Source organism: Littorina saxatilis, linkage group LG1 (assembly GCF_037325665.1).
Source record: "Littorina saxatilis isolate snail1 linkage group LG1, US_GU_Lsax_2.0, whole genome shotgun sequence".
NCBI lineage: Eukaryota > Metazoa > Mollusca > Gastropoda > Littorinimorpha > Littorinidae > Littorina > Littorina saxatilis.
In genome coordinates this window covers 29,279,212-29,305,890 of record NC_090245.1, presented here as the reverse complement: position 1 = coordinate 29,305,890, position 26,679 = coordinate 29,279,212, and the positions used below count along the sequence as shown (strand labels likewise).

General features: G+C 40.5%; 1 protein-coding gene across 1 annotated transcript in view; it reads right to left on the bottom strand.

Annotated features, from left to right (window-relative positions):
* Positions 1-26,679, bottom strand: part of LOC138966449 (serine/threonine-protein phosphatase 4 regulatory subunit 1-like) — a 49,657-nt gene that overhangs the window by 10,388 nt on the left and 12,590 nt on the right. The window contains exons 11-20 of the mRNA XM_070338701.1: positions 25,618-26,374; positions 15,191-15,425; positions 14,268-14,350; positions 11,547-11,732; positions 5,734-5,895; positions 5,264-5,364; positions 4,755-4,875; positions 4,283-4,398; positions 2,045-2,205; positions 1,077-1,228 (exon numbers count right to left, since the gene is read on the bottom strand). Coding sequence (XP_070194802.1) covers positions 1,077-1,228; positions 2,045-2,205; positions 4,283-4,398; positions 4,755-4,875; positions 5,264-5,364; positions 5,734-5,895; positions 11,547-11,732; positions 14,268-14,350; positions 15,191-15,425; positions 25,618-26,374 — 2,074 coding nt within the window. The remainder of the gene's footprint in view (positions 1-1,076; positions 1,229-2,044; positions 2,206-4,282; positions 4,399-4,754; positions 4,876-5,263; positions 5,365-5,733; positions 5,896-11,546; positions 11,733-14,267; positions 14,351-15,190; positions 15,426-25,617; positions 26,375-26,679) is intronic.

Genomic DNA, 26,679 nt, shown 5'->3' with positions numbered 1-26,679 from the left:
CTGCACACACAAATAACAGCCTCAGATTAGCCAGTAAAATCACAAATTGAAGACAAATTCTTATCTGCTTACAAACAAGCAGCTTCACGGTTTGCATGGTATATAAAAATGGCATGGAGGCTACCTCTACCCATCATAACAAGGAACATTTTGTCTATATAATTACTGTTGGGTTGATAATCCTTCAAATACTTGAATACTATTCCAAGTTTCCTACAACTTGTACAAAATCAGCAGTTCTGAGTAAAATTGTCTCCCTTTTGTCACAGAAAGACCAAAGAAATTTTGATTGAAAAGCAGCTTCAACAATCCTGCAAAAGGCCGACGAAAGTATCAGGCAGGGGTGGGACTCTTGTGATGAAAAAAGAGGAAATCCCTTTTTTCTAGGGGGGTTCGGGGGCATGCTCCCCCGAATTTTGTTTAAATGGTACATTAAAATCTGTACAATCTGGTGCATTCTGAGACTAAAATTCAACTCGTTTGGATCAGGTAAAAAAAAAGACATTCTCAGACCTGGGAACCCCTGTCTTGCACTTGTAGCATTCTCAAAGAAACTTGACAGTACTCCACACATCATTAAAACCTCCCAAATACTGGATTGGTTTAAGTAACTTAAAGTTACGATTGTGAAGAAAAGTAGTCTATGAATTCGTTTATCGTATTTATTTTCCACCGACCGTACTGATCGTATTTTAGACACAAGCGTACAAAATACGCCGAAATCGTATGGGTTTCTCAGGTCTGTTCCATCTTCACTTCTCTCCATATCATTCAGTCAACAAGTTATAGATACTGTGATAAAATGGAACGCGGAAAAATAGATTACTCCAGCGGAATTCGTATGTTGTGTCCGCGAAAATCCGCGGAAAAGTCCCACCCCTGATCAGGAGACAGGCTACGTGTTGATGTGGCTGCAGTGGAACTCAACTTTCAAGACACATTTTTTTTCTCTCCAGATTTCCTGATCATAACCACTGTGAATTAACACCTTTTTAAGGCATGATTTTCTCCCATTTTTGTTGTTTTTAAATCTTTGAGGGGTATTTATTTGACAGTAGTAAAATGTGCAGACTTACCGTGTCATAGCCGTGGGACAGGTTGGTGTTGGTGTCAGAGATGGCCTGCTCACAGGAGAAGAAGCGCACGTCACGGTCCTTGTCTGTCTGTAGAGCCTGCAGAGTCACTAACAGGTCCCCGTGGAAAGGGTTCTGCGATGATGTGAAGTAATCTGCAGTGAGAAAACGCGTTGTATACATATGAGGAAATACGCTTGTAATTAATATTTTTACAATGCCTAAAACAAAAATCATCAAGGCACAGTAAAGGAGCACCCAAGAAACATCTGAAAATGAGAAGGTTGCTTGTAGATTTCCTCAGCACTTTCCCTGAAAATCATGTACCTTATCACCAAGTAAAATAGTCCCCTTGGTACCTTTGCGACTGTTACAGAAACAGATACTTTCCCCATCATCTGAATCCTGAAATTTAACTGTGAAACTAAATAACCCAGTACTAACATGCCACATTCCCAGCTTTATATATAAACCATTTGTAACAGAGTCAGATCCCCGGGGCGGGGATATAGCTCAGTTGGTAGCGCGCTGGATTTGTATTCAGTTGGCCGCTGTCAGCGTGAGTTCGATCCCAGGTTCGGCGGAAATTTATTTCAGAGTCAACTTTGTGTGCAGACTCTCTTCGGTGTCCGAACCCTCCCCCCGTGTACACTACATTGGGTGTGCACGTTAAAGATCCCACGATTGACAAAAGGGTCTTTCCTGGCAAAATTGCTTAGGCACAGTTAATAATTGTCTACCTATACCCGTGTGACTTGGAATAATAGGCCGCGAAAGGTAAATATGCGCCGAAATGGCTGCAATCTACTGGCCGTATAAAATTTCATCTCACACGGCATCACTGCAGAGCGCCTAGAACTGTACCCACGGAATATGCGCGATATAAGCCTCATTGATTGATTGATTGATCTGCTGAATTGGCCCTATAAGTGGCCAGAGAAGCAGAACCAACAGATAGCAGTGATGCTCACCTAGAGGTACAATACGCTGGGCCAGGACTCTGGCGATGGTCAGACGGACGTTGGGGATGGGGTCTGTGCGCAGGGCCAGTAGCGCTGGCATCATCAGGCCGGCGAAGGCATCAGGGGGCAGGGCATTCTCGTCCAGCACTTTCTGACACAGCTGACCGTATCTGCAAAAACAAACAAGTCGCGTAAGGCGAAAATACAATATTTAGTCAAGTAGCTGTCGAACTCACAGAATGAAACTGAACGCAACGCAACGCAGCAAGACCGTACTCGTAGCATCGTCACTCCACCGCCCGTGGCAAAGGCAGTGCACGTGGAATTGACAAGAAGAGCGGGGTATTCGTTGCGCTGAGAAGGATAGCACGCTTTTCTGTACCTCTCTTCGTTTTATCTTTCTGAGCGTGTTTTTAATCCAAACATATCATATCTATATATTTTTGGAATCAGGAACCGACAAGGAATAAGATGAAAGTGTTTTTAAATTGATTTCGAAAAAACAATTTTGATAATAATTTTTATATATTTCATTTTCAGAGCTTGTTTTTAATCCGAATATAACATATTTATATGTTTTTGGAATCAGCAAATGATGGAGAATAAGATAAACGTAAATTTGGATCGTTTTATAAATTTTTATTTTTTTTTTACAATTTTCAGATTTTTTATGACCAAAGTCAATTTTTAAGTCACCAAGCTGAAATGCAATACCGAACCCCGGGCTTCGTCGAAGAGTACTTGACCAAAAATTCAACCAATTTGGTTGAAAAATGAGGGCGTGACAGTGCCGCCTCAACTTTCACGAAAAGCCGGATATGACGTCATCAAAGACATTTATCACAAAAATGAAAAAAACGTTCGGGGATTTCATACCCAGGAACTCTCATGTCAAATTTCATAAAGATCGGTCCAGTAGTTTAGTCTGAATCGCTCTACACACACACACACACACACGCACGCACACACACCACGACCCTCGTTTCGATTCCCCCTCGATGTTAAAATATTTTGTCAAAACTTGACTAAATATAACAAGAAGGGCAAAGCCCATACGACTCACATGCTTGACCTTGACCTTTACATGACCTTCAGGGTCAAGGTCAAATAACTAAACCTAGCATGGAACACAAAGCTGTTAATTCAAGACATAGGAAGTACAATGGTGCTTATTGGCTCTTTCTACCATGAGATATGGTCACTTTTAGTGGTTCACTACCTTATTTTGGTCACATTTCATAAGGGTCAAAGTGACCTTGACCATATGTGACCAAATGTGTCTCATGATGAAAGCATAACATGTGCCCCACATAATTTTTAAGTTTGAAACAGTTATCTTCCATAGTTCAGGGTCAAGGTCACTTCAACATATGTATACAATCCAACTTTGAAGAGCTCCTGTGACCTTGACCTTGAAGCAAGGTAAACCAAACTGGTATCAAAAGATGGGGTTTACTTTGCCCTATATATCATATATAGGTGAGGTATTCAATCTCAAAAACTTCAGAGAAAATGGGAAAAATGTGAAAAATAGCTGTTTTTTAGACAACATTTATGGCCCCTGCGACCTTGACCTTGAAGTAAGGTCAAGATGCTATGTATGTTTTTTGGGGCCTTGTCATCATACACCATCTTGCCAAATTTGATACTGATAGACTGAATAGTGTCCAAGAAATATCCAACGTTAAAGTTTTCCGGACGGACGTCCGGACGACTCGGGTGAGTACATAGACTCACTTTTGCTTCGCATGTGAGTCAAAAAGCTGTGAAGAATGCCAACTTATGTGCAAGATAATTATGAAACAAAGAGAGCAATGACAAGAGTCCAGCCCTTTTCTCACAGAATAACAAAAATACGAATGGCAAGTTATTGGAACATGTAATTTGACGGTTTTTCATATATTTATGAAAAACCGTCATATATTACACTCTAATAACTTATTCTTGTTTTTTTTATTCTGAATTTTTGAACGTTACGGCCTGTTTCTGGATTTATTTTCTAACAGAAGATAAGATCAGTTGAAGTGAACCCATCTGCAGTCGAATGACCTGGCATGCACACAACACACAAAATCAGCAACTGGCCAGATTGAGCCTTCTAACCATTTAACTTAAATTTCCCATCATACTCAGCAAAGTAATGACAAAAAAAAAAACGTGCACATTTTGTGAAGTTTATTATCACAGCCTCACCAGTTCTGAAGATAACATGGCAGTAAATAGAAGAAAAGCATGGTGAATACTTACATCTGTCTGCCCAACCACTTGGGGCTCTGTGCAAACTGGTCGATCAGGTCTGAGCAAATCACTTGCAGCAGCTTCTCTTCATTTTCTTCATACACTCTTCTAAGTACAGCACTCATCTGGGGAAAGGAAAGGTTTTTCAATATTAAGATGCATAAACAAAAAAATGCCAAAAACAGTTGCCAAATTAACACTAAGCAAACAACAGTTACAACCATAAGCAACATGGGTCTTCAGTCAATTTCAAGTTTTGTTTCTCTCACAAACATACACATAGGAATCTATCCATACTTTTCCTTGTCTGACATACATGTGACTTTGGATGATATTGCTTACACAGAAACATTCCACACAATTACATTACAATAACATAAAATCAAAATAACCATACACGGTCAAACTCTGCAGTAGACTGACAGACTGATTCAAATTGTAATGTGCAGAAATTTACCAGCAAGTTTGTGCTACAACTTACAAGTCCAAAAGAGTTAATCCTGACTTCAGCCACCTTGTCCATACACAGGGCAACAGCCAGCGGTGAGATGTGGCGTACAATGGAACGCGGATCAAACAACTCACACAGCAAGATCAGCTGCCTGCAATGATGAAAATGATAGTGAATTCACAAGCAACAATAGCAATGTAGTTTTACTTTATTGCTACACAAACTTCCAGTTTCAGTCAAGATAGGACAGCAGAAGCAGTCAACGCTGTCGATCATACCACAGTGACTATCTTCCAAAGGAAAATAATCCAATCAAGTGAACACATTTATTGCTTAACCTAAGTGGTGGCACAGAATTTTGCCCCAAAACCTTTCCAGGCGTGTTTTCTGGTTCTCAGCATATTTAGGTACTTTGAACACCATAGAATCACTGAATGATGTTCATTTTGACAATTTCACCAGGATAATGCTTTAAATTTGCTCATGAATTTTGCAAAGTGTAAAACCACCAAGCCTAAAAGTTGGGGGCTGGTACTCACTCTGCCAGTTCCTGCCTGAAGCGCCAGTTGCGATGATTGTCAGTCTTCATGAAGTCGCTCACTTTGGCAAGGTACTGCTGCCTCACTTTCGGTCTCAAAAGCTGCACAAGCAATACAGACCAGTTAACGCCAACATTGAAGGTAAATATGGCCTTTCTGCCCTTTGGAATGCACGCTAACCATGCACCCACACAAACTTTCAGCAAATTAAAATAAATATAATAAATAACCAAATAAACTTTATTCACTAAAGTACTTCTTAAATGTGCTGTAATGGCATGCTTTTGTGAGCGAACAAAATTCCAGCAATACAAAATCATACTAACCTAAACCATATTCAACACACATCTTCAAATACGTCCGTTATGCAGCTCATGTCTTTTCTACAACAGGATTCCTCTTCTCAAAATAATAATAAATTGGACAAGATCTACGACCATTAATCATGTATTTCCACATCATGTGCTCACCTTGAGGAAGTCAGCCAGGTGTTTGAGCACACCAATGCGCACTTCATCCAGGTCCTTGAGAAAGCCGTCAAACACCGGTAGTAGGTCACGGTGCGTGATGTCCTCCCCTTCAATCAGCGCCATCTCGTGGATGGAAAACGCCAGCGTTCTACGCACCTTCCACTAGGACAAACACAAATTTACAGGTAGTTTGATACATACCTTGGGTTATTGCCGTTTCTGCAACCTACTTGGTAAAAGCCACTATTACATAGAAACCGCAAAAGCCGTCAACATTTACAGCTCAGAGATAATTCAAGTGCTGTACTTACATAATTATGACGAGCTTACTTGAGTAAGTGAAGTCTAATTGTGGTTTTATCGACCACAATGTAGAGAGGAAAGGGATTACGTGAGATAGAACGCGGGAATACGTCACTGTTTAACGACGTGTAAATGGTGCAGAAAAAAGAGAAAGAGAGAGGAAAGGGATAGGGAGGGAAAACGGTTATCAGTATAACTCTGAAGACAACTTAGGGCGAGGCACGTAATCCCTTTCCTCTCTACATTGTGGTCGATAAAACCACAATTAGACTTCACTTACTCAAGTAAGCTCGTCATAATTATGTAATTTTATCTCCCACAATTCCGAGAGGAATGGGTCACGTGAGACTTTAAAGTCTGCAACATTTACACCCTAGCACTGTCGATGAATTGAAATACATATAAACCTACCCCAATTCTTCATGACAGAACAGCCTGTCCAAAACTCCTCCCACTGTCCACTGGTTTCTTGTAAAAAGTTGTGAAGGTGTTAGCCCGACGCCAACCAACAGTCTTCAGAATGGTTGCCAGAGGAATTTTACTTGCAGCTTTACTAGATGCAGCGGAACGAGTTGAATGCGGCGTAAATATTGTCATGTCAATACCCGCTTTTTGTAATCCAATCTTTGTCCATCGACGGATAGTATCTCTCGACACCGCTTTGTGAGGGGCTGTCCAACTGATAAAGAGTCTCGTTTCCGTTCCTCTAAATGCACGAGTTCTTTTGACATATTGTTTCAAATAATGTACAACACAAATTGCCAAATCAGACGGAAAAGCACAAAATACCACTTCATTCTGATGTTTGTTTGGGCCAGAAGTTTTGAGCAAATCCCCAAACCTACATCGTACATCTTCCTTTGTCCAACTCATGTTACGCAAGTCCATCAACCAAATCGCCTGTCCCCTTTGACTAGAGACCAACAAGCACAACAGCACAGTTTTAAGCGTCAATTGCGCCAGCGATAAAAATTTTGCCGGTGACCATTCTTTTAAAAAATTTAGCACTAGATTAGCGTCCCAGGTCACACAAGTACGGGGCAAAGCTGGCCGTCTGTTGAAAGCTCCTTTCAAAAACTTCTTCACCAGTGGATGACAACCCACTGAACAATTATCCTGAAGGGACAATGCGGAAACAGCGCTTCGTGCCATGTTCAAACTGCTGTATCCTTTGCCTTCTTGGAACAGTTTCGTTAAAAACCTTATCAACTCATGTGGAGAGGCACAAAAGGGATCTCTATCCCGTTCAAGGCAATGCTGAAGCCAGCGTTTGAAATATGACTCGTAGTTACGCTTCGTACCCTCTCTCCAGGCTGACATGATAATGTCTGTTGCTTCATCCTGAATTCCCTGTTTCTGGAGGGCTGTCCGGACAAGGAACATGCTACTAGTTTCATCTTCTTCAGTAGTGGATGGTGCTCCCCTGTCAGTGGATGACTGAGTAAGTTTTCTTTTCGGGGCAACATGACCGGCAGTTCTACTAGTAGACGCAACAGTTTCGTGAACCACACTTGCGTTGTCCATAATGGCACCACCAGCACACACTCCGCCTCTAAGACTTCTATCCTTTGGAGCACTCTTGGAATGAGACTGAAAGGCGGAAAACAAAACGCCTTGAACAATGACCAGTCTAAGGAAAATGCATCAATGGCAAATGCATCTGGGTCAGGTTTCCATGAAACATACTTTCTTAACTGTGCGTTAACACGAGAAGCAAATAAGTCTACATCACAGAGACCAAACCGATTGATGACTTCTGCAAACACTTGTGTGTCCAAATGCCATTCAATGTTGTGTCTATCTACACGGGATTCTGCATCTGCCTCTATATTTAGGCAACCCGGTAAGTGTGTTGCTGTTACACAATTACTATTTGATAAGCACCACAACCAAATGTCTCTGGCAATGTCGTTGCACAAAACTTTTGTGCTGCCCATGTTATTAATACAAGCAACAGTGGTGCTATTGTCTGTAAGTAACTGAATGTAAGAGTGACATAATCCCCTGCAAAGGGATTTCAAGGCAAAATAAGCTGCTTTAAGTTCCAAACAGTTAATATGTTCAAAAGCTTCTTCCTTGGTCCACATTCCCCCTGTGGTGCTACCCTGACACTCCGCCCCCCACCCTATTTTCGAAGCATCTGATTTTACTATTACAGTAGGTATGCCTCTGCTAACAGGGGAAGGATATTGCTTTACATTATCAATCCACCAGAGAAGGTCTGAACGAACTTGTTCTGAAACCACAAGTTCTGCATCAAAGTCACCTTTCCTAACAGCAAGGGCTTCATTTTTTGCGATCTCTAATCGTTTAAAAAAGAGAGGTGCAACCCAAACACCCGGTTGGGCAGCCACTAAATATCCGATAACTTCAGCCAACTGCCTAATTGTACATTTCTTTCTTCCAGCCAAATCAGCGCACTTAGTACAAATTTTATCAACTGTCCGGGGGGTCAGAGAAACTAACATGTTCTGAGAATCAAGCTGAAACCCTAAAAACTCAATGCATTGAGTAGGTGTAAATACCGACTTCACAGGATGCACAGTAAAGCCCAAACGATCCAACAAAGCACATGTATCTAACACTGCTGCCTGGCATTCTTCAAAAGTGTCTCCTTGCAAAAGGGTATCATCAATGTATATCAGAAGGGTATGGCCAGATAAACGTAAGTGGGCCAATACAGGCTTTAGTAGTTTCGTGAAAATGCGGGGAGAATCACGATATCCCTGTGGAAGAGCCAGGAACTCAAAAGTTTTGCCATGAAACTGAAATCTGAAATATTTTCTGAACTTGTGAGCGATGCGTATGGAGAAATATGCATCTTTTAGATCAACTGAGGCAAAAAAGCAATCTTTTTTCATTAATGACACTGCGTTTTTTAATGTATCCATCTTAAAGTGAATCTTTTCAATTGTCTGATTCAAATTTTTTAGGTTTAAAATCACCCTTTGACTACCATCTTTTTTCTGACGCAAGAAAATACTGGATAAAAGTTGATCTGGCCGTTGATCCACCTCTTGAACAATCTGTTTCTCCACTAACTTCGCTACCTCATTAACCACTAGCTCATCCTCGGAAGAAGAAAATCTAATTTCTTTCCTGTCTGGAATGTGTTCACCAGTGATCATAAATTCAATTTCAATTCCTGCGACTTGCTGAAGGATCCATCTATCAGAGGTTAACTGTCTCCAACTATTCAAATGATCAGCAACTTTTCCACTATGAAAGTTCTCAGGAGTATTCACAAAATTTGAACTGACCTGTTCCCTAAAAATAGAAACCGCTGGCGCACAAATATCAGATTCTAATCCCGTTTTGTTTTCTTGGAGGGAATCCCGCTCTGTTGGGAGTGGAACTTGGGAGAGAATTTGTGTCCTGTCTGTCGGTTGGAGACACCTCTTCTCTGCTGGTACTGTTGTCTCTGCTGAAACTGTTGTCGAGGTCGCCCTTGGTAGAACTGACGACCTCTGGTGGCGTTTTTTGAAAGGGGCTGTGACAGTGTGGATGATAATTTCCTGTTCTTCACTGCATCGTCGACCCTTTTCGCTAGATCCTCCCCAAACAAAAACTCGTTAGACGTCAGTTTGAAATTTAGCTGCGCATTGCATAAGGCCCTGCAGTCTTGGCTAAGTGTCGGCCTGAGTGCTTCGCGCCGCACTTGTGACAGGTCCTTGTGTGAAGCCATAAGAAGTCGAGCCGCATCGGCCAGTTTGCTAAAGCTGTCACGCTCACTCAACTTCCGACTTGCTGGTTTTTCTTTGAGGTCGGACATAAGCTGAGCGATAATTTTCAGTGTACAACCTACTTGTTCCTGAACAAAGGACAGGTTCGAGTCTCTTTTCTTTGCGAACTTGTCTAACAGTTTGCCATCTAATTCACGATTGAGAGTCGGCGTTCGAAGCGACGTGACATTTTTGGGCCGCGGATAGTTCTGAAGAGTGTCTCGCACACGTGCCCGATCTGATGGAAGAAGAAGTCCTTCCTCAAAACGATCTGCCAGAGATGGATGAATCCCCTCGCCAACTGTATCCACTACTATGCCTGCGTCAAAATCATTGTCCGAAGCAACATCCGTGTCTTCAGCCGAATCAAACTCATTTTCGAACTGCTCATGAGCAAATCTAACCGAAGCACCGTCTTCTCCATCCGCTTGCGACTCTTGCGCCGAACTGCTTTCGGTTCCATGCGACTCGGTTCCACGCGATGTTGAAGCAACAGGCGTCGCATTAAGCTTACCAACTTTCTCCAAATCAGATAGTCTGCCAGACAAGGCAGTCATTGTCTCCAAAATTTTGTCTATTTTCAGAGTAACTTCACAATCACGTGGGCCAGACGAGCTCTTCTCTATTGAAAGAGACTTATCAACTCCCGTCTTTTCTGACGGTATCACTTCAGAAGGTTGTGCTTTCGCCGGTTTCTTGCCGGTTTTCTTCCCGCCAGCAGCACATTCACCACCTCCCGAGTCCGCCATATTCCGAACAAAACCCACACGAAAAAGTTATATTGATTCCTGCGGACGAGCAAGCGCACCCGTTACAGTATGAAAACAATTTAAAATCCACTGCAAAGATTTTCAAATCTTCAATGGATTAGTGCCCAGCCTTAGCACAGCGGACCTTCTGTGGCCCATAGTTCGCCTCAGGCGATAGTAATTGCTGTAATCGAGACAGCTGCTGAAAAAACAAAGAGGCTGCTTCAGCAAATCGTGACTGACTATGTCAGCAAATCGTGACTGACTGTGTCAGCAAACGTGTACTTCATTTCCGTAGCCAAAATAATGTCATCCTACCAAAACAAGTCACAATTCCGACTGACCTTAGGTCACACGTGCAAAAACAAGTAACGATCCCAACTGACCCAAATATAGTAGGTCACACCTGCAAAAACAATGAACGCGCCGACTGACGCCTAACATTTCCATGTGTAATTAGCTTCGACGAATAAAATTCATACGCGAAACAACAAGTTCCCGGTTCAAAAAACCAACAAACACCGAAAACTCCAAACTGTTTCCTTACCTTGCAAGTTGACACAATGATAAACAATCAAAATAGTCAATACACTTCAACTAACCTACAACTAAAACTTGTACAGAGAAAGGTTAGAGGAAAATGAAAGCAAAGCAAGAGAGACAGTGCACCAACACACGTCTTCACAGGACGGAAACCATTCGTTCAGTGACGTATTCCCGCGTTCTATCTCACGTGACCCATTCCTCTCGGAATTGTGGGAGATAAAATTCATGTGCAGCTTTCTTCATGGTGAAATGGTCTATATGAAGATCTATGTCTCATGCCTCAATACGTATCATTCCCTTCACATTAGTCTCATATACTCTTCTCAGTGCTTTTTACCCTGTGATATTTGTGTAATAATACACATTAAGTGGGGTTTTTTATTTTTTTTTTTAATCCTTCCATAACTTTTTCTCGGGCAAAAACCCATACTCATGTGAATAAAGTAGCCTGCTAGACATGCGACAATATTCTTCCTACAACAAATCTTCTTACTTGCATAGCCTGTGCGAGCGTGTCATAGAGGTGCTTGATGCAGTGCCAGTTGCGCCTGCCCAGGGTGTAGGCCACAGCGGGCAGGTTGTACGCACAGTGGCGCGTGATTTCCGTGTCCACTGTCTGCGCACGCGACGGGTCCACCATTCCCAGGTAGTTCTCCAGTAGAGACTGAGGGATAATGTCCTGTCACACACAGAAACAGACTAATCATTTGTGTGGAATAGATTTTCCTGTTTGACAGAATTTCACTCAATACCTCTTGCACAAATCCTACCCATCTATAAATAGACCCTGGCAAAAGGTTGGCACTGAGAACCAACAGCGACCCACTCGCAGGAAAGATGGAGGTCACAGTGGAAGAAGGTGACCTAGTCTTTCTTTGATGTTTAGCGTCGTTTTCAACCGTTCAAGGTTATATCGCGACGGGGAAAGATGGGGATAGAGCCACTTGTTAATTGTTTCTTGTTCACAAAAGCACTAATCAAAAAATTGCTCCAGGGGCTTGCAACGTAGTACAATATATGACCTTACTGGGAGAATGCAAGTTTCCAGTACACAGTACATTTCTTACATACTGCTTGACTAAAAATCTTTACAAACATTGACTATATTCTATACAAGAAACACTTAACAAGGGTAAAAGGAGAAACAGAATCCGTTAGTCACCTCTTACGACATGCTGGGGAGCATCGGGTAAATTCTTCCCCCTAACCCGCGGGGGGTAGGTGACCTAGTGACCAACAAGTACTATCAATTATTTCAAGACAACACAGGTATTTTTAACAAGCCAGATCACTGCCCCAAAAAGAATGTCCAGGTTCATTTTATCTGCACACTCCCAAACCCTCCAATTTGCATGCATGGGTGCAACCTGGAAAATTCCAAAAACCGGCAAAAGTTGGGGTCCAAGCCTTTTTAGTATTTAAAATGCCAAAAAAAAACCTCTCCTGGAACAAAACATCGGCAGCCGATGAAACCAAAAACCGGCATGTAGCCGGCAGAGTTGCACCTATGCATACAGCTGTCCCTGCAATGTACGGCCCCCGGCGTGAGCGGACACCTGACATGTATGGACACATTTGCTCGGCACGGAGTGTTTTCCTTCTATATTTGCCCCCCCTCCCCCCCCCCTTAAAAGGACACCTGAAAAACGTGGACACGGACACTCATTTTCGGTCCCAACAGCAGGTCATACCTCCAATGTACGGACAGACCATCGTCAAATTTTCACCACAACAAAATCGATAACAGAGCAGTCCGGCTCTTGGTACAAAGATCACAGCCGCAATGGCGTGATGACAGTCACTGATAACTTGAGTGCACGTGTACCCATCAGGAGGGGGGGTAGTTTTGGTCAGAAGTGGAGTAGGCTACATGCGAAGATGCCAACATGAAACTGCACTGTGCTCTTTATTCTTGTCTGTTGGACATAAACAACAGAAATCACAGTCGATGAAGGTCCTGAGCGAAAGAGCGTGAAAAACCGGCCACAGTTCTCATAGTCTGTGTGTAACCTCTTTCATTGACAAGATACTTTTTCCCCTCAGCCTTGACCAGTGAGTCGGTTGCCTAATCTGTGAACCCTTCAGTTGTCTTGCTTTGTCAAAAGTTACGACACAGTCAACTGGTTTTGCTCTGAGTGAACAGTGCAGCTGGCCTCTCTGGCCACAGCCCCAAACAGTACATGGCTGGAGGTAGTGAGAGAGAGGAAAGGGGGGGGGGGAGGGGAAGCTGGCTAAACTCTGTGGGGTGTCCGGTGTCACTGCATGTCAGCAGGAAGAGCATTGGAGAGAAATAGAGAGGTGTACTCTTCAGACCTGGGAATGAGTAAAAGTGGTTTGGGCGTACTGGCGTGAAAATGTTGCGTTTTAAGCATTTTTAAGGGCACACGGAGGCTCTTTTCTTACACAATTAGAAAAGGTCTTCGTCGTATTTACGACAAAAGGCGTATCATTCCCAGGCCTGACTCTTCCACACAATTTCCAAGCATCAGTTGTCACGGGGTAGGCAGTAGTGAGGGAGAGTGGGAGCTGTGTTATGTACAGTGTATTTCCGACTGAAGAGGAAAAAGTCACTGCCATACCACATGATCGGCATGCAGTCAATAAAGCCAGACAAGAAGAAAATAAATTACATGATTATGAATATGACATGCAGCTCTATCTGCTGCTATTTATTCAAACTGGTTTTCAAGCTTATTCTTGCAGAGCATCTGCACACGCTCCTCTGTGCTGTGTTTGTGTGGCTGCTTTCGTATGTCAGTGCATGGTGAGTGCGTTCACTGCCTTGAGGATTTATTTTATCTCTTCTTTTGAACACTTTTCATACAAATCATTTTTACAGAACGTTTAAAGAAGTATTAGGAGTTTATTGTTATTGTTTAGTAGCCACAAGAAGAGATTAGCATAGACTCAATTCTGTTGTTTGCGTGTCTCTGTGTGAGTGTATGGGGTAGGGGGTGGTGTGGTCACCCCTCCCGTGACCGGACACCTGCAATGTACGGACAGTTTTGCTATGGCCCAAGGGTGTCCATTCATGAGAGGGACTGCTGTATCACACATCTTTCGGTCACACTTCACTGGACCGACAGAATTGTTAATCTGCTCGTTCTCTTTTGGATGAGGAAAGCAACTTCATGATACCTCTAATTATGTTTTTAGCTTATGTGGCATAATATCTTCACCTCATCAGTTAGTCATTGTGGAAAAGGAGACTCACCTGTTGTCCAGCCAGGAAGGCATCATCAATATCATGATGCACAAAGTCACCATCCATGAAACCCATACCGCCAGCACCCAGATCTGAAACCAGATCCAATCACATCTTGTAAGAAAAATTGTGAATTCAAGTTAATTATGCAGTGATGGCGCTAGAATTTTTTCAAACCGGTACGCAAACTTTTATGATGCAAACAGTCAAGAAAAAAAACGGTAGGCTGGTCATTGGAACCATTGCGGCATTTGAGTCCAAGAGTACTGGTTTTGTTGTTTTACCAGCAAAAAACCCACACCAGGTAGGTCATCCCGGCAGCCATTTTTGTTCCGGTATTCTCATTTCAACCAGTAAAATATCGGTAAACGCCAATACGGTTATGGAGAGGATGTTAGTTTGTTACAACTTAATCTCATGCACCTGTTAAAACAATTGCCATGAATGTTTTGATTGTACTGGTTTTATCCATTTCATAGCTTATCTTCTAGTCTTTCTTATAGTAAACACCACACCTGAATTTCTCTTTTTGAAATAATTAAGTTTTCTGTCTTCTTACTGTAAAGACTGATCCTCACATCCACTTTTTCCCCCACTTTAAATCATCAAACTGTGTACATTTTGCAGCAGGTCAAAGCTGTCCTCTTCAAGTGAGCAAAATTGTTATGGCACATACTACATGTGGAATATAAATCTGAATTGTTTAAGGGGGAGCTACTAGCACCATAGATGATAGGATTACTGTTTCGGAACTTCCACAACACACCCATTTGAACAATCAGCACGCTGACAGATCTCCAGTTCTAGCCACACGCACACCTGCTGGTTTGTAATGTCTACAGAGCAAAACGAAGAAGACAGGGAGCAAGACAGCAGAAAAAAGTAGTCGGGGGCAAAGGTTCAGTACCCTTGACAACCCTAGACTAACGTACGTTCTCCGAAGCTGTCGCTCAAGACATTGGTGCTCCCGATGTTCCTAACAATCTCCTCCGAGTCGCTCACGGTGCTGACGCTGGCTGTGTGGATCCTGACCCCTTGCAGGTCAAGGTCGCGGTGGCTGGTGCCGCCTGACATCTCGTGCAGACCGCTGGAGGTGTCATCAGCATCAGAAGACATGATCACATCCACATGGGTTGAGTACACTTTGTGCTTCTCCTCATCTTTCACCTAAGAAACAAGAGATTTTTAAATGACACTTTTTGGGAAGGCAGACTAGCCTATTTTCACCCCGTCCCTGTTTTCTTTACAAGTCTTCAGCCTTGTTCATTCTTCTTAAGAACTCTGTCGAACCATCCACCCCTTCTTTTTCAGATTTTAAGAACTTCTTGGGTATAGAAAATGAACATGAATCACGACGAAAAAAATAAATCTCATTGCTGCCTCTGCCCCCAAAACTTGACAAAAGTAATGGTCTAGTTAAAAAAAAAACAAGAAGAGCAAACGCTCGATCGAGTCACTTTCGCAGTTCTGAATATTATATGAGGCATCAGATGGACAGGAAGAAATTGCTATTCACAACACAATGAGTCACGTTCACATAAAATTTGAGCCCGGTCACTTTTATAGTTTCCGAGAAAAGCCCAACGTTAAGTTGTGTGTTGCCGAACAGAAAAGGCTAGTTATCTCCCTTGTTTTTCTGATAACGTTCGTAAAAGGCTACAGATGTAAATACTTTGATGTAAAGAATAATCCTACAAAGTTTCAATCACATCCGATGAACTTTGTCAAAGATATAAAATGTCTAATTTTTCCTTTGACGCTGACCTGTGACCTTGAAAAAGGTCAAAGGTCAACGAAACCATCGTTAAAGTGTAGAGGTCATTGGAGGTCACGACTAAACAAAATATGAGCCCGATCGCTTTGATAGTTTCCGAGAAAAGTCCAACGTTAAGGTGGTGTCTACGGACGGTCGGCCGGACGGCCGGCCGGACAGACTAACACTGACCGATTACATAGAGTCACTTTTTCTCAAGTGACTCAAAAATAGTAATCTGATGACCAAAAGAGTAACCCCGTTGTTACACAAGCCAACATTAGCAACACAAACCTAATTTAAAAATCGTATTCTGGGTCAAATGGAGGCTTTCACTTTAGTCACATTCTTCATACACAGTATTTTATTTTTTCTAGTGCAAGCTTATCTTTTATACAGCATGCTTAACCAGCATCTCTAGACTAACCCCTTGAGGGAATAAAACAATTTACATGCAAATAGCACTAATGGTTTTATTTAGGTTTATATATATATACATGACAAAATCAAAGAAAAGAAAAGCCAAACAACGAAATTTCAGGTGGCAGTCCAAATTTTCAACCTGTTGCCAGGCATATATATATGGTCAAGGCTCAGGAGGTGGCTCGAGTGCAGAAATCACCAGTTGGCATTTTTGACTGCGATTCTAAGGTTGAAGATAAAGAATTTAATGAAATCAAACTGTTGTCACTTGTTCTTATATAATCAAAGCTTCGTGTGATGACATAAAATGAGTTAAACTTGCTTTCTGTCATTAAAAAACAATTTTTTTTAATGAAAAATCGACGATCGTGGTGGAAGAAAAACGTGACAGACATACCTGTGTGTCACTTCAGACGGCTTTTTTCACCATAACAAGATCGAATCAAGAGTCAATTTATTGATTTCCGAATTCTTAAAACGTTACCAATTCCTATTGACGTTATGTGCGTGTCAAATATTTGTTCGTTTCTTGTTTATATAGAGCGTCATCAATCGTGCTCAAACACAACGCGTGGTGTCATGTTTGGGTGATAGCGATCGATGTTAACTTGAAAGAAATATCCGCATCCAACACACGTGATTAACCTCTAATCTGAAAGATTTTATGTTTTAGTTCTTGGATTAATCAGCAAGCGAACATTTTAAACTCTGATGCAGCAAGAAATTTACATTGATTTTGCGGAAGCGATATGGTGTCAACAAACCGTTGCGTTTGGACACGAAAAAGGAACAATGTATGTGTATTTTTTCACTCAATTTTTTGGAGATTAATCCGGCATGGAAGTGAAAACCACTCCAATTTAGAATATTGCGCCATTTGAAGACAAAGCGCGCGATGGACGCCGAGGATAGGCCGAAAGGTAAGGTTTTTATTTTGGCGTCATTTGTTGAGTTTGTGCAAATCCAGCGAAATTATGGATAGAATATGAAGTAATGACCACATTAGGCTTTCGAGTGCTGAGTTCTGTTTCTCTGATAAAACTAGAGATCCTGTCTGAATAATTGTGCTTTCATCAACACTTTCCTTCCTTCCTACATTTGTCAATTTTTGCTTTGTCATGTGCATTCATGCCAATCATGTGGTGTCACTGTTGCGTTTTTGGTTTGATAGAGCAAAGTACGTTTTCAACCATCAATGATGCATCCCTTCATGAAATCACTTCGTGAAGTACCCCTAAAAGTCATTTACTGCGATTTACAAGATACGTGGTTGATATTATGGGATGCAGGAGATCAAACGCAACTTTACACCAAGTCCGAGGTCGTCAGCGTTATGTTTAAACTCGTTCAACTAAATGTCTTCTAACATACACTAATTTTTGTGGCAGATTGAATACTATGCATTAACATCATCATTGGGTCTGAACTTGTAGACCCTTATTGTGTCTGATCGCCGAGTGCTAGTTTTATGTCCAAACATAACTTGACGCTATGCACAGTCGATCTCTGCTGCCACGGCTGGTGTAATGTTAGGTTTGGGCACTCGGTTTTTTACTTATTTTATTTTTGGTAAAGAAAAACAGATGTAGAATTTAATATTGATATTATCTGTTTCAAATAACTTTCCCCCCCATAGAAACCACGTTTTTGTTGTAGTTAGTGTGATCCATGTCCAAACACAACATAACACATCGATGTCAGCTTGAACTGTCACAGTGTTGTAGTGTAATATTGAGTTTAATTTTAATAGTTTCTTAGTCTATTTTCATCTAGCTTTCCTTTTTATCTAGCATTTTGTACAGGTAAATGTAGACTATACATTTTTTCCTTTTAATTGGTTTGAACATGGTCTTAAGTTATGTTTGGGCATTTTTTCATGGTACAAAAACTTTTTCTAAGGTTGCCCCTCACCTATTCAGTAAACTTAGCTCTGTAGCAGCCTTTTATGTGCACACAATGGCATCTGAATTGGATGGCTTACTTACACCCATAGTTCCAGAGGATGTAATTTTATCTTTTGTCACGGTGTCATGTTATGTTTCATGGCGTCATGTTATGCTCAAACAGCAAATTTTCTGTGCAAACATAAAAGATTAAGTTTACACATCAGATTATTTGGTGGCTAATAATTACCTACCATCGCTGCATGTAGATAGCTGTCCTCCTGTTCTTTCATTATGTTTGGTTTTGCCACTTTAGCCTGATTAAGACTGTGTCACGGCGTCATGTTATGTTTCATGGCGTCAAGTTATGTTTAAGTGTTTTAATTTCAGAATAACTTTTTCTAAGGTTGTGACTTGGCTATGCAGTTAACTGTGCAATGTAGCTACCAACGCTATGCACACAATGGCTTCTGAATTTGATATTTTATTTGCATCTATAGCTCCAGATGATGTAAGTTTATCTTTTGTCACGGCGTCATGTTATGTTCAAGCATGGCTACTTTTTCTTTTTTCCCTCTCATTTAAAGACAAGGTAACACATCCACTTTTTTTTTTTTTGGCAAAGGAAATAATGTATGTAACAATGTTTTATTATTGTTTAATGCCAAAATGATTGATTTGGGCGTGTTCTTGGTTTAATTTTTGGCATTTTCGGGTATTACGCAGCATCCAGTGAAGGATGGCTCTATTATTGATTTAATTTGATGACTATAATTAGTATTTTCATTATGATATTTTGGAGACACACAAACATTATCTATGTTTTCTGTTTTGGACTTAGTATTGATAGTATTTTGTCTTTGAACTCCATGCTGCATTTTGACTTAGTGTTTTGGTGTCATGTTATGTTTAAGCAATTTCAAGCTCAGGTATTTGACCCAATTAGAGATTCTTACCTGCTTATCTTGTTTGTATTGATGGATGTGTGGTCTAGCAATAAAGAAACACCACCAACATTTCTTTTTGTTTGTTCTTGGATCATTAAATTGCCTGAATCTGAAATTGTGATGGCGTCATGTCATGTTTGAACATTGATATTATTTTTGTAAATACATCTAAACGATGGCTCAAGTGTGAAAAACATTTTTCGTAGAAGTTTAGCATGACCATACCTAGTAAATTGTCAGGAAATTGTCAGCTTGTAATAACATTGAAATTTGTTCTTGCATGTCACACTCATTGGAGTCACCTCCAGAGCCTTGACCATATATGACTAAGTGCCAAAAGGTGCTCACAGAACAGAAGACGACTTTGTTTTACAATAAAAATGTTTCTAAAAACGTGTGTCTGCTGAAAATTGGTGTGTGTGTGGATGAATGTGCGAAGAGATAGTGGACATAATTTCGTGTGTCTGACTTGAACGGTTTTGAAGTTATCTTTGTTTAAAGTCAAAAATAACGCCAAAACCGGCCATCTGAAAAAGGACATCGTGATACCTCGTGTTTTGAATATGCCACAGAAAAATAACAAGAAGCACAAATGAATTGCATTTAGTTTGATTGAATGCCTGAAACATCGCTTTACAGACGAGACCAAACGTCAAATCTAAATCTCGAGAGAATTTTTTTTTTTCGATAACCGAATTTTAAGGTGTCGCACGCAAGATGATTCGTCATCACGGCATACATTTTTCAATCGCAGATATTTACTAAATTTCTTTTTCAAAAACTCTGGAATTGATGTCGACACGTCAAGCGATAACGGTGTATCAAACTGCTGTCTTTCAAGTAATCCAGCAAAGACTGCAGAACTTTTGAACAGCATTTTTGAAAACGATTTGAAAATTTCGTCATATCTTGCGTGCGACAAAATGTTCGGTAATTAACGGTTATTTTCTTTTAAAAACAAAATTTACATGTACAAAGATCTACTTCATTTACGGAACCACGTGACACATTCTGTGTTCAAAATTTGTGAAGAAATCACGAACCACGATTGCGCTATCAAGTGTTGAAATTATGTCGTCAACATCTTTTCAGATCTTGCGTGCGACACCTTCTTGCGTTCAACATAAAATGTCACTACCTTATCGAGTTTAATGGGTAAAACTAACTATTTGTTGTCTTAGTTTAATCTTCTTAATTAAAAGCGTAATAAAACCGAACTTCTAAGATGAATTTTAATTGAGATTAGCGAAAGAGCGGGCACGCAAGTCGACCTTAAAGTAAAAGAATGATAACACGAGCGTTTGTCGTGTTGTCTTGCGTGCAACACATTGTCCAAAAAGGAAAATGTATATTTTTCTCAGACGTTTTTTAAGTTGAAACCTTGAAACTTCACACACATTTGGGGTTTAATCGCCCCCATGCATGGTAAAAGTCTTGTTGACCCTTGTCAGATTTCAAGGTCACGGCTGGGTCACATGTGGTTCAGAAAACGGATGAAACATATTTTTTCAGAGATTTTTGAAGCTAGAACCTTCAAACTTCAAACAACGCTTTTGCTTAATGATTGTTCAACATGGAGAATTCAAGGTTGATCCTTGAGAAATGTGAAGGTCACAGCAGGGTCTCGTGTGGGTAAAAAAAAAAAACATAACCTTTTTCTCAGAGTTTTTCAAAGCAAGAACCTTGAAAGTTCACATCTTTGGGCTTAATAGCCTCCATACACGGTTAAAGTCTTGTTGACCTTTGTCGAATCTCAAGGTCACATGGGCAAATCAAAAACACGAAAATGCATCATTATCTCAGTTGTTTTTAAAGGGAGAGCCTTCAAACATCACACAACTCTCAACTCCGACTTAAAGAAGTTAAGGTAGATCCTTGTCACATGTCAAGGTCACAGAAAGGTCTCGTACGGGTAAAGCAAACAAAACAAACAGATAATATTCATTTTTTCAGCTTTGTTGTTAGCTAGAATAGAGGCACATGCCACCATTCCATTCAACATGACTCATAGAAATGTATGATGTATGACGTAATTGCATTGTGTGTAATGACGCGGCTGCATCTGTAGTTATTCCAGCCTTTGAAGAAATGGCGTTTTTCCTTGCTTGGACACATTTTTCCTTTTCTTGGATGTTTCCGGAGTTTGGGTGAGTTTGGTGTATATGGTTGAACACAATTTAAAATTTGCATAAAAGTGTATTAAAATAAACAGTGGTAGCCAGTCTCATCTGTTGTGTCGACAATTTAATCTCTTTTGTGTGACCTCAACTTGACCCCTCTGAATGCTCTCAATCATGGAAATTGACCACACTTTGATTATAACCAAACAACATCAAAACTTTGGAATGTGTGAAGTTTCAAAGGTGTTGCTTAAAAGGCGTTCGTGAAAATGACAATTGTATGTGTCTGACTTCAATGCGACCCCGCTGCGACCTTGACGTTTGATTTTATCAACCAGACTTTCATCATGTGTGAATGACTTCAAACACTATAAAACTAGTTGAAGAAATTGACAATTTTTCAAAGTTTAAGCCAGATGGCACTGCTGTGACCTTGAAATTTGACAAACATTAACCAGGCGGTCACCTTTTTTAGAAAATATCCTTAAAGGATCTTTAACCTCACTGTGACCTTGGAATTTGATGAGGTTTAATTTAACTTGCGTAGTGTGCCAAGTTTCAAGGCCCTAGCTTCAAAAACATATGAGAAAACCTCATTGAAAAATGTATATGTTTGACCTCAACGCGACCCTGCTGTGACCTTGACTTTTTCAACCAGACTTTAATCGTGTGTGAACATTATACACTAGAACTGTGTGTATTTTCAAAGCTCGTGCTATAAACGCGCTGAATAAATTGAAAATATTCCACATTTGGACCAGATGTGACCCCGCTGTGACCTTGAACTTTGACAAAGATTAACAAGCAGGTCACTTTTAATGAGGTTTTATAAAAATGCTGAAAGTATGTGAAGTGTGTAAAGTCTAACTGATCTAGTATTAAAACATGTAAGACGTGACAACGACAATTTTCCAGTTTGCAAAGGAAATTTAACCTCGCTGTGACCTTGAAATTCAATGTTGTTTAATGTGATGTGCACCATACCTGGAGGTCATTATACTTTGGTTGTGTGCCAAGTTTCAAAGCCCTAGCTTTAAAAACGTGCGAGATAACCTTAATGCTATGACTCAGTGCCGTTTTGAATGATATAACGAACAAAATTATCGTTATTTGTAAAATCATTTGGGTAAATTTATCTTTTCTTTTCGTAATTGGGTTCCAGCATCTGTTGTCTTAACAAAAATCACAATATCAGTCGTGTTTGTCAACTTTTATTTTTTAGCCCCTTTGTCCGCTTTTCGTGCGCACCTTTTGGCACTTAGTCATATATATATTTATTACCAATTCAGTGCCCGATGTGGCTTTTTGACCAATCAGGATGGATTCTAGGTGACCCTCTAAATGTTATAACGTTCACCCTTTTTGTTTATGAAGCTAAAAATTAACAAGACAAAGTAAAAGTTTAAATCAACAATATCAGCGTGATTTATTCTAACGAATGACACTTTAAATGCTGTCAGATAATACTCTATCTAAAAAATACCGAAGAGCGGGTTTTGTCGGTTGGGTGCTTTACGGAACAGCAAGGCACCGCCCATCCTCTTAGACTGAGTGTACAATGCCGACCCGCTCACTTGAAATCTAAATTATCTAAGTTCGGAAAAATCAAGTGAAATTGCGTCACTCGCTTTACGTCAAATGTATCTTTACGTCATTTCCCATCCGTCTGGAGTGGGTTCTTAATCTGTCGCTCTCTGTTCAACAAGAAAAAGCGAAGCAACATGGTTTATCTTGTGAGATTGTTGTGTGTCAAACGCATTTGACCTGTGACTATTTATCACGTCAGGTGTGTTACTCTGATTGGCTGACCCAGGTCACGAGAGTTCTTTGACTGACAGGCATAATCAGGTAGGAGCGCTCAAGTTCCCATTGCGACTGTTCTGTCCAATTCGTGGGGTCGCTTCGAAATTTCTTTTGGTTATAAAACCGTTATTTCTAATATGCTGACTGTTAGCAAATGATAACAGACATGTTTCACAAACGATATCAGCATTCACCTAGAAGGCTCATGCTTGATATCTTTTTTCTCGACATGTCTGTTATCATTTGCTAACAGTCAGCATATTAGAAATAACTCATAATATACAAAAGGGGTTCTTAAAAAGTGAGAAAAAGAAAAGCAAGATGACGAAATGACAGCCCTGGCCACCAACAGCAGATTTTTGCAAGAATGTGTAAGAACCTGTACTTTGAATATAGCAGAATGGTAAATAAGATTTAGTATCCACTACAAGATCATGATTGGAGCCCTGGTCTATTCTGAGGAATGAAAGAAAAAGGTTTTGCCCTCAAAAATTAGGTGTTCAAATGGGAGTGAGGAGCATATCCTGGGGAAAACACTGCTACAGCAAAAGAAATAGTTTACCATTTTCACAAACTTGCAGTGAAGGAGAAAAAAGTCGCGTAAGGCGAAAATACAACATTTAGTCAAGTACTTGAAGTAGCTGTCGAACTCACAGAATGAAACTGAACGCAATGCAACGCAGCAAGACCGTATACTCGTAGCATCGTCAGTCCACCGCTCATGGCAAAGGCAGTGAAATTGACAAGAAGAGCGGGGTAGTAGTTGCGCTGAGAAGGATAGCACGCTTTTCTGTACCTCTCTTCGTTTTAACTTTCTGAGCGTGTTTTCAATCCAATCATATCATATCTATATGTTTTTGGAATCAGGAACCGACAAGGAATAAGATGAAAGTGTTTTTAAATTGATTTCGAAAATTTAATTTTGATCATAATTTTTATATTTTTAATTTTCAGAGCTTGTTTTTATCCAAATATAACATATTTATATGTTTTTGGAATCAGAAAATGATGGAGAATAAGATGAACGTAAATTTGGATCGTTTCATAAAAAAAATATTTTTTTTTACAATTTTCAGATTTTTAATGACCAAAGTCATTAATTAATTTTTAACTTTAAGCCACCAAGCTGAAATGCAATACCGAAGTCCGGGCTTCGTCGGAGATTACTTGACATAAATTTCAACCAATTTGGTTGAAAAATGCGAGCGTGACAGTGCCGCCTCAACTTTCACGAAAAGCCGTATATGACGTCATCAAAGACATTTATCAAAAAAATGAAAAAAACGTCTGAGGATATCATACCCAGGAACTCTCATGTCAAATTTCATAAAGATCGGTCCAGTAGTTTAGTCTGAATCGCTCTACACACACACACACAGACAGACACACACACCACGACCCTCGTCTCGATTCCCCCCTCTATGTTAAAACATTTAGTCAAAACTTGACTAAATGTAAAAAAAAAGCAGGTATATCACTAAACGTTTTTATAAACATTCTCGTGTGCTTTTCAAATCAGAAAAGAGAATTGTAAATGGCCAAAGTACAAAGTGTTTTTTTAAATCCAAAGTATACAAAAGGTACTCACTTTGTCAGTCTGAATAAAAAAAATATAAGAGTCACATGTGATGCATGTTGCCGACAGAGTTTATAGAGGAGAAAAGACCAAATATTGGGCAAGTAGAAATTTCTAGACACTCGCTCATCACTGCTTTTCATATCATAACCAGCACCAGGGATGCAAAAATAAACTTGCCAATGTCAAGAACAAAGTTTGCCAGATTATGACAACTTTTACTATTACCCATAGCATGTTATGTCAGCTTCTGAATTAGCAGGTGACAACTGTACCTTTGTTCAATTTAATATAAATGCAAAATATATCTGTTGCTAATAGTTTCTGTGATCTGCATTCATATTAAATTGGTTTGACAGACAGTTCCTCTGAAGCTCTTGCAGTATTTGTAGAGAGAGACTACCCGTCTCAAAAGAAAACATTGAAACAGTGTTATGCTCGTGGAGATTTGAATTTGACAGGAGTTTTGAACTTTTGAACAGTTCCAAATTAGTGCAATAAGATGTTTGAAAGGAGGAATAGAAAGAAATCTGTCAGGTCCAAGAGTTAAACATCCAGGTTCTGATGGGCATCTAAAAATTAGCATGCAGTATCCGCTCCACACAACGCACAATCAAAGGATATGTCATTTACATGGGTGGGACTGAAAAATGTCATGAATCCTGAAGGATTTGTATGGTTAACAACAAAAACGTCACTAGACATTACGAATCAGAATTTCCAGAATAATCCCACCCATGCATTTATGCAAGCTTGGCACATGACAACGAAATAGTCATATTGGGATGGTGAAGGATAATGCTTGTGCATGCACACACACACATCTTGGTAGAAATAAAGCTCTCTGAACTCACTTTGGCCACAACATGAATATTGGCCGGTGCCCCATTGATGACATCAAAGTCGATGTCCACCTCAGGCAGGGGTGACCGCCAGTACTGGAAGGCATTGAAATTGGAGTTGTCCAGATGAACATGCACTCGTTTATCACCACTGCTTTTGGACGCTGTTGTGGCGGAGGATGACACATCCTCTTCACTGGCAGCAGAAGCATTCTGGGAAGGCACTGTGATGTCAGAGTCAGGATCAGATGATAACAGTGAAACCATTGAGGCTCTGTCAAGGTCATCTTCTTCCTCTGCAGAAAGCTTGGGCCGGTCATTTTCTGTACACTTATCACAGCTGGGACTATCACTACTGACCAATTCGACACCGCCACTCTGTGGAGCTGCACTATCAGAATCAGCTTCTTTACCACTGCTAGTTGGGACTGCTGTAACTACTGTGTTTTCATCTAGTGAAAGACTACCTACGCCACCTTCTATACTCTCATTAGTCGCTTCTGAAGAGTCTGATTTTTTCCCAGCTTTTTGCGGAACATCACCACTCTCCTGATTTTGAAGGTGCTGCGATCGTAGCTCTTCCAGAGACAGGTCTTCATTGTCAGAAGAGATGACCAACATTCCCTGGTTCAACCCATCCTTGTCACCCTCCTCCTCATTGTCAGACAGCACAACGTCCATCTCCTCAGCTTCGTTCAGAGGTGACTCCCCACTTTCCCCGTGTTCAACCTTGTCTGTGTCATCTCTTTGCTCCATCTCTTCCCCGTCACTGCAACACCAAGGTCAACAGTCAGCCCTACCTCAAGCTATCTTTCTTCTAAAAATAAATAAATAAATAAAGTACCATAAGAGGTAATGAAACCTTTTCCTGCATATCTGCCATTCTCAGAGTTAACTTCTGTTCAATTTAATAAAACAAATTGACAGTATTTCAAACCTATCCGGAAGATCTTGTGCACAGGATTTCATGAGCAATTATCGAGTGCACAACTCTTCAAACAGTCACATCTGTCAGTCTTGTTCACCCACTAAATACACACAACCAAACAAAAGAGAATTAGTAACTGACCACCC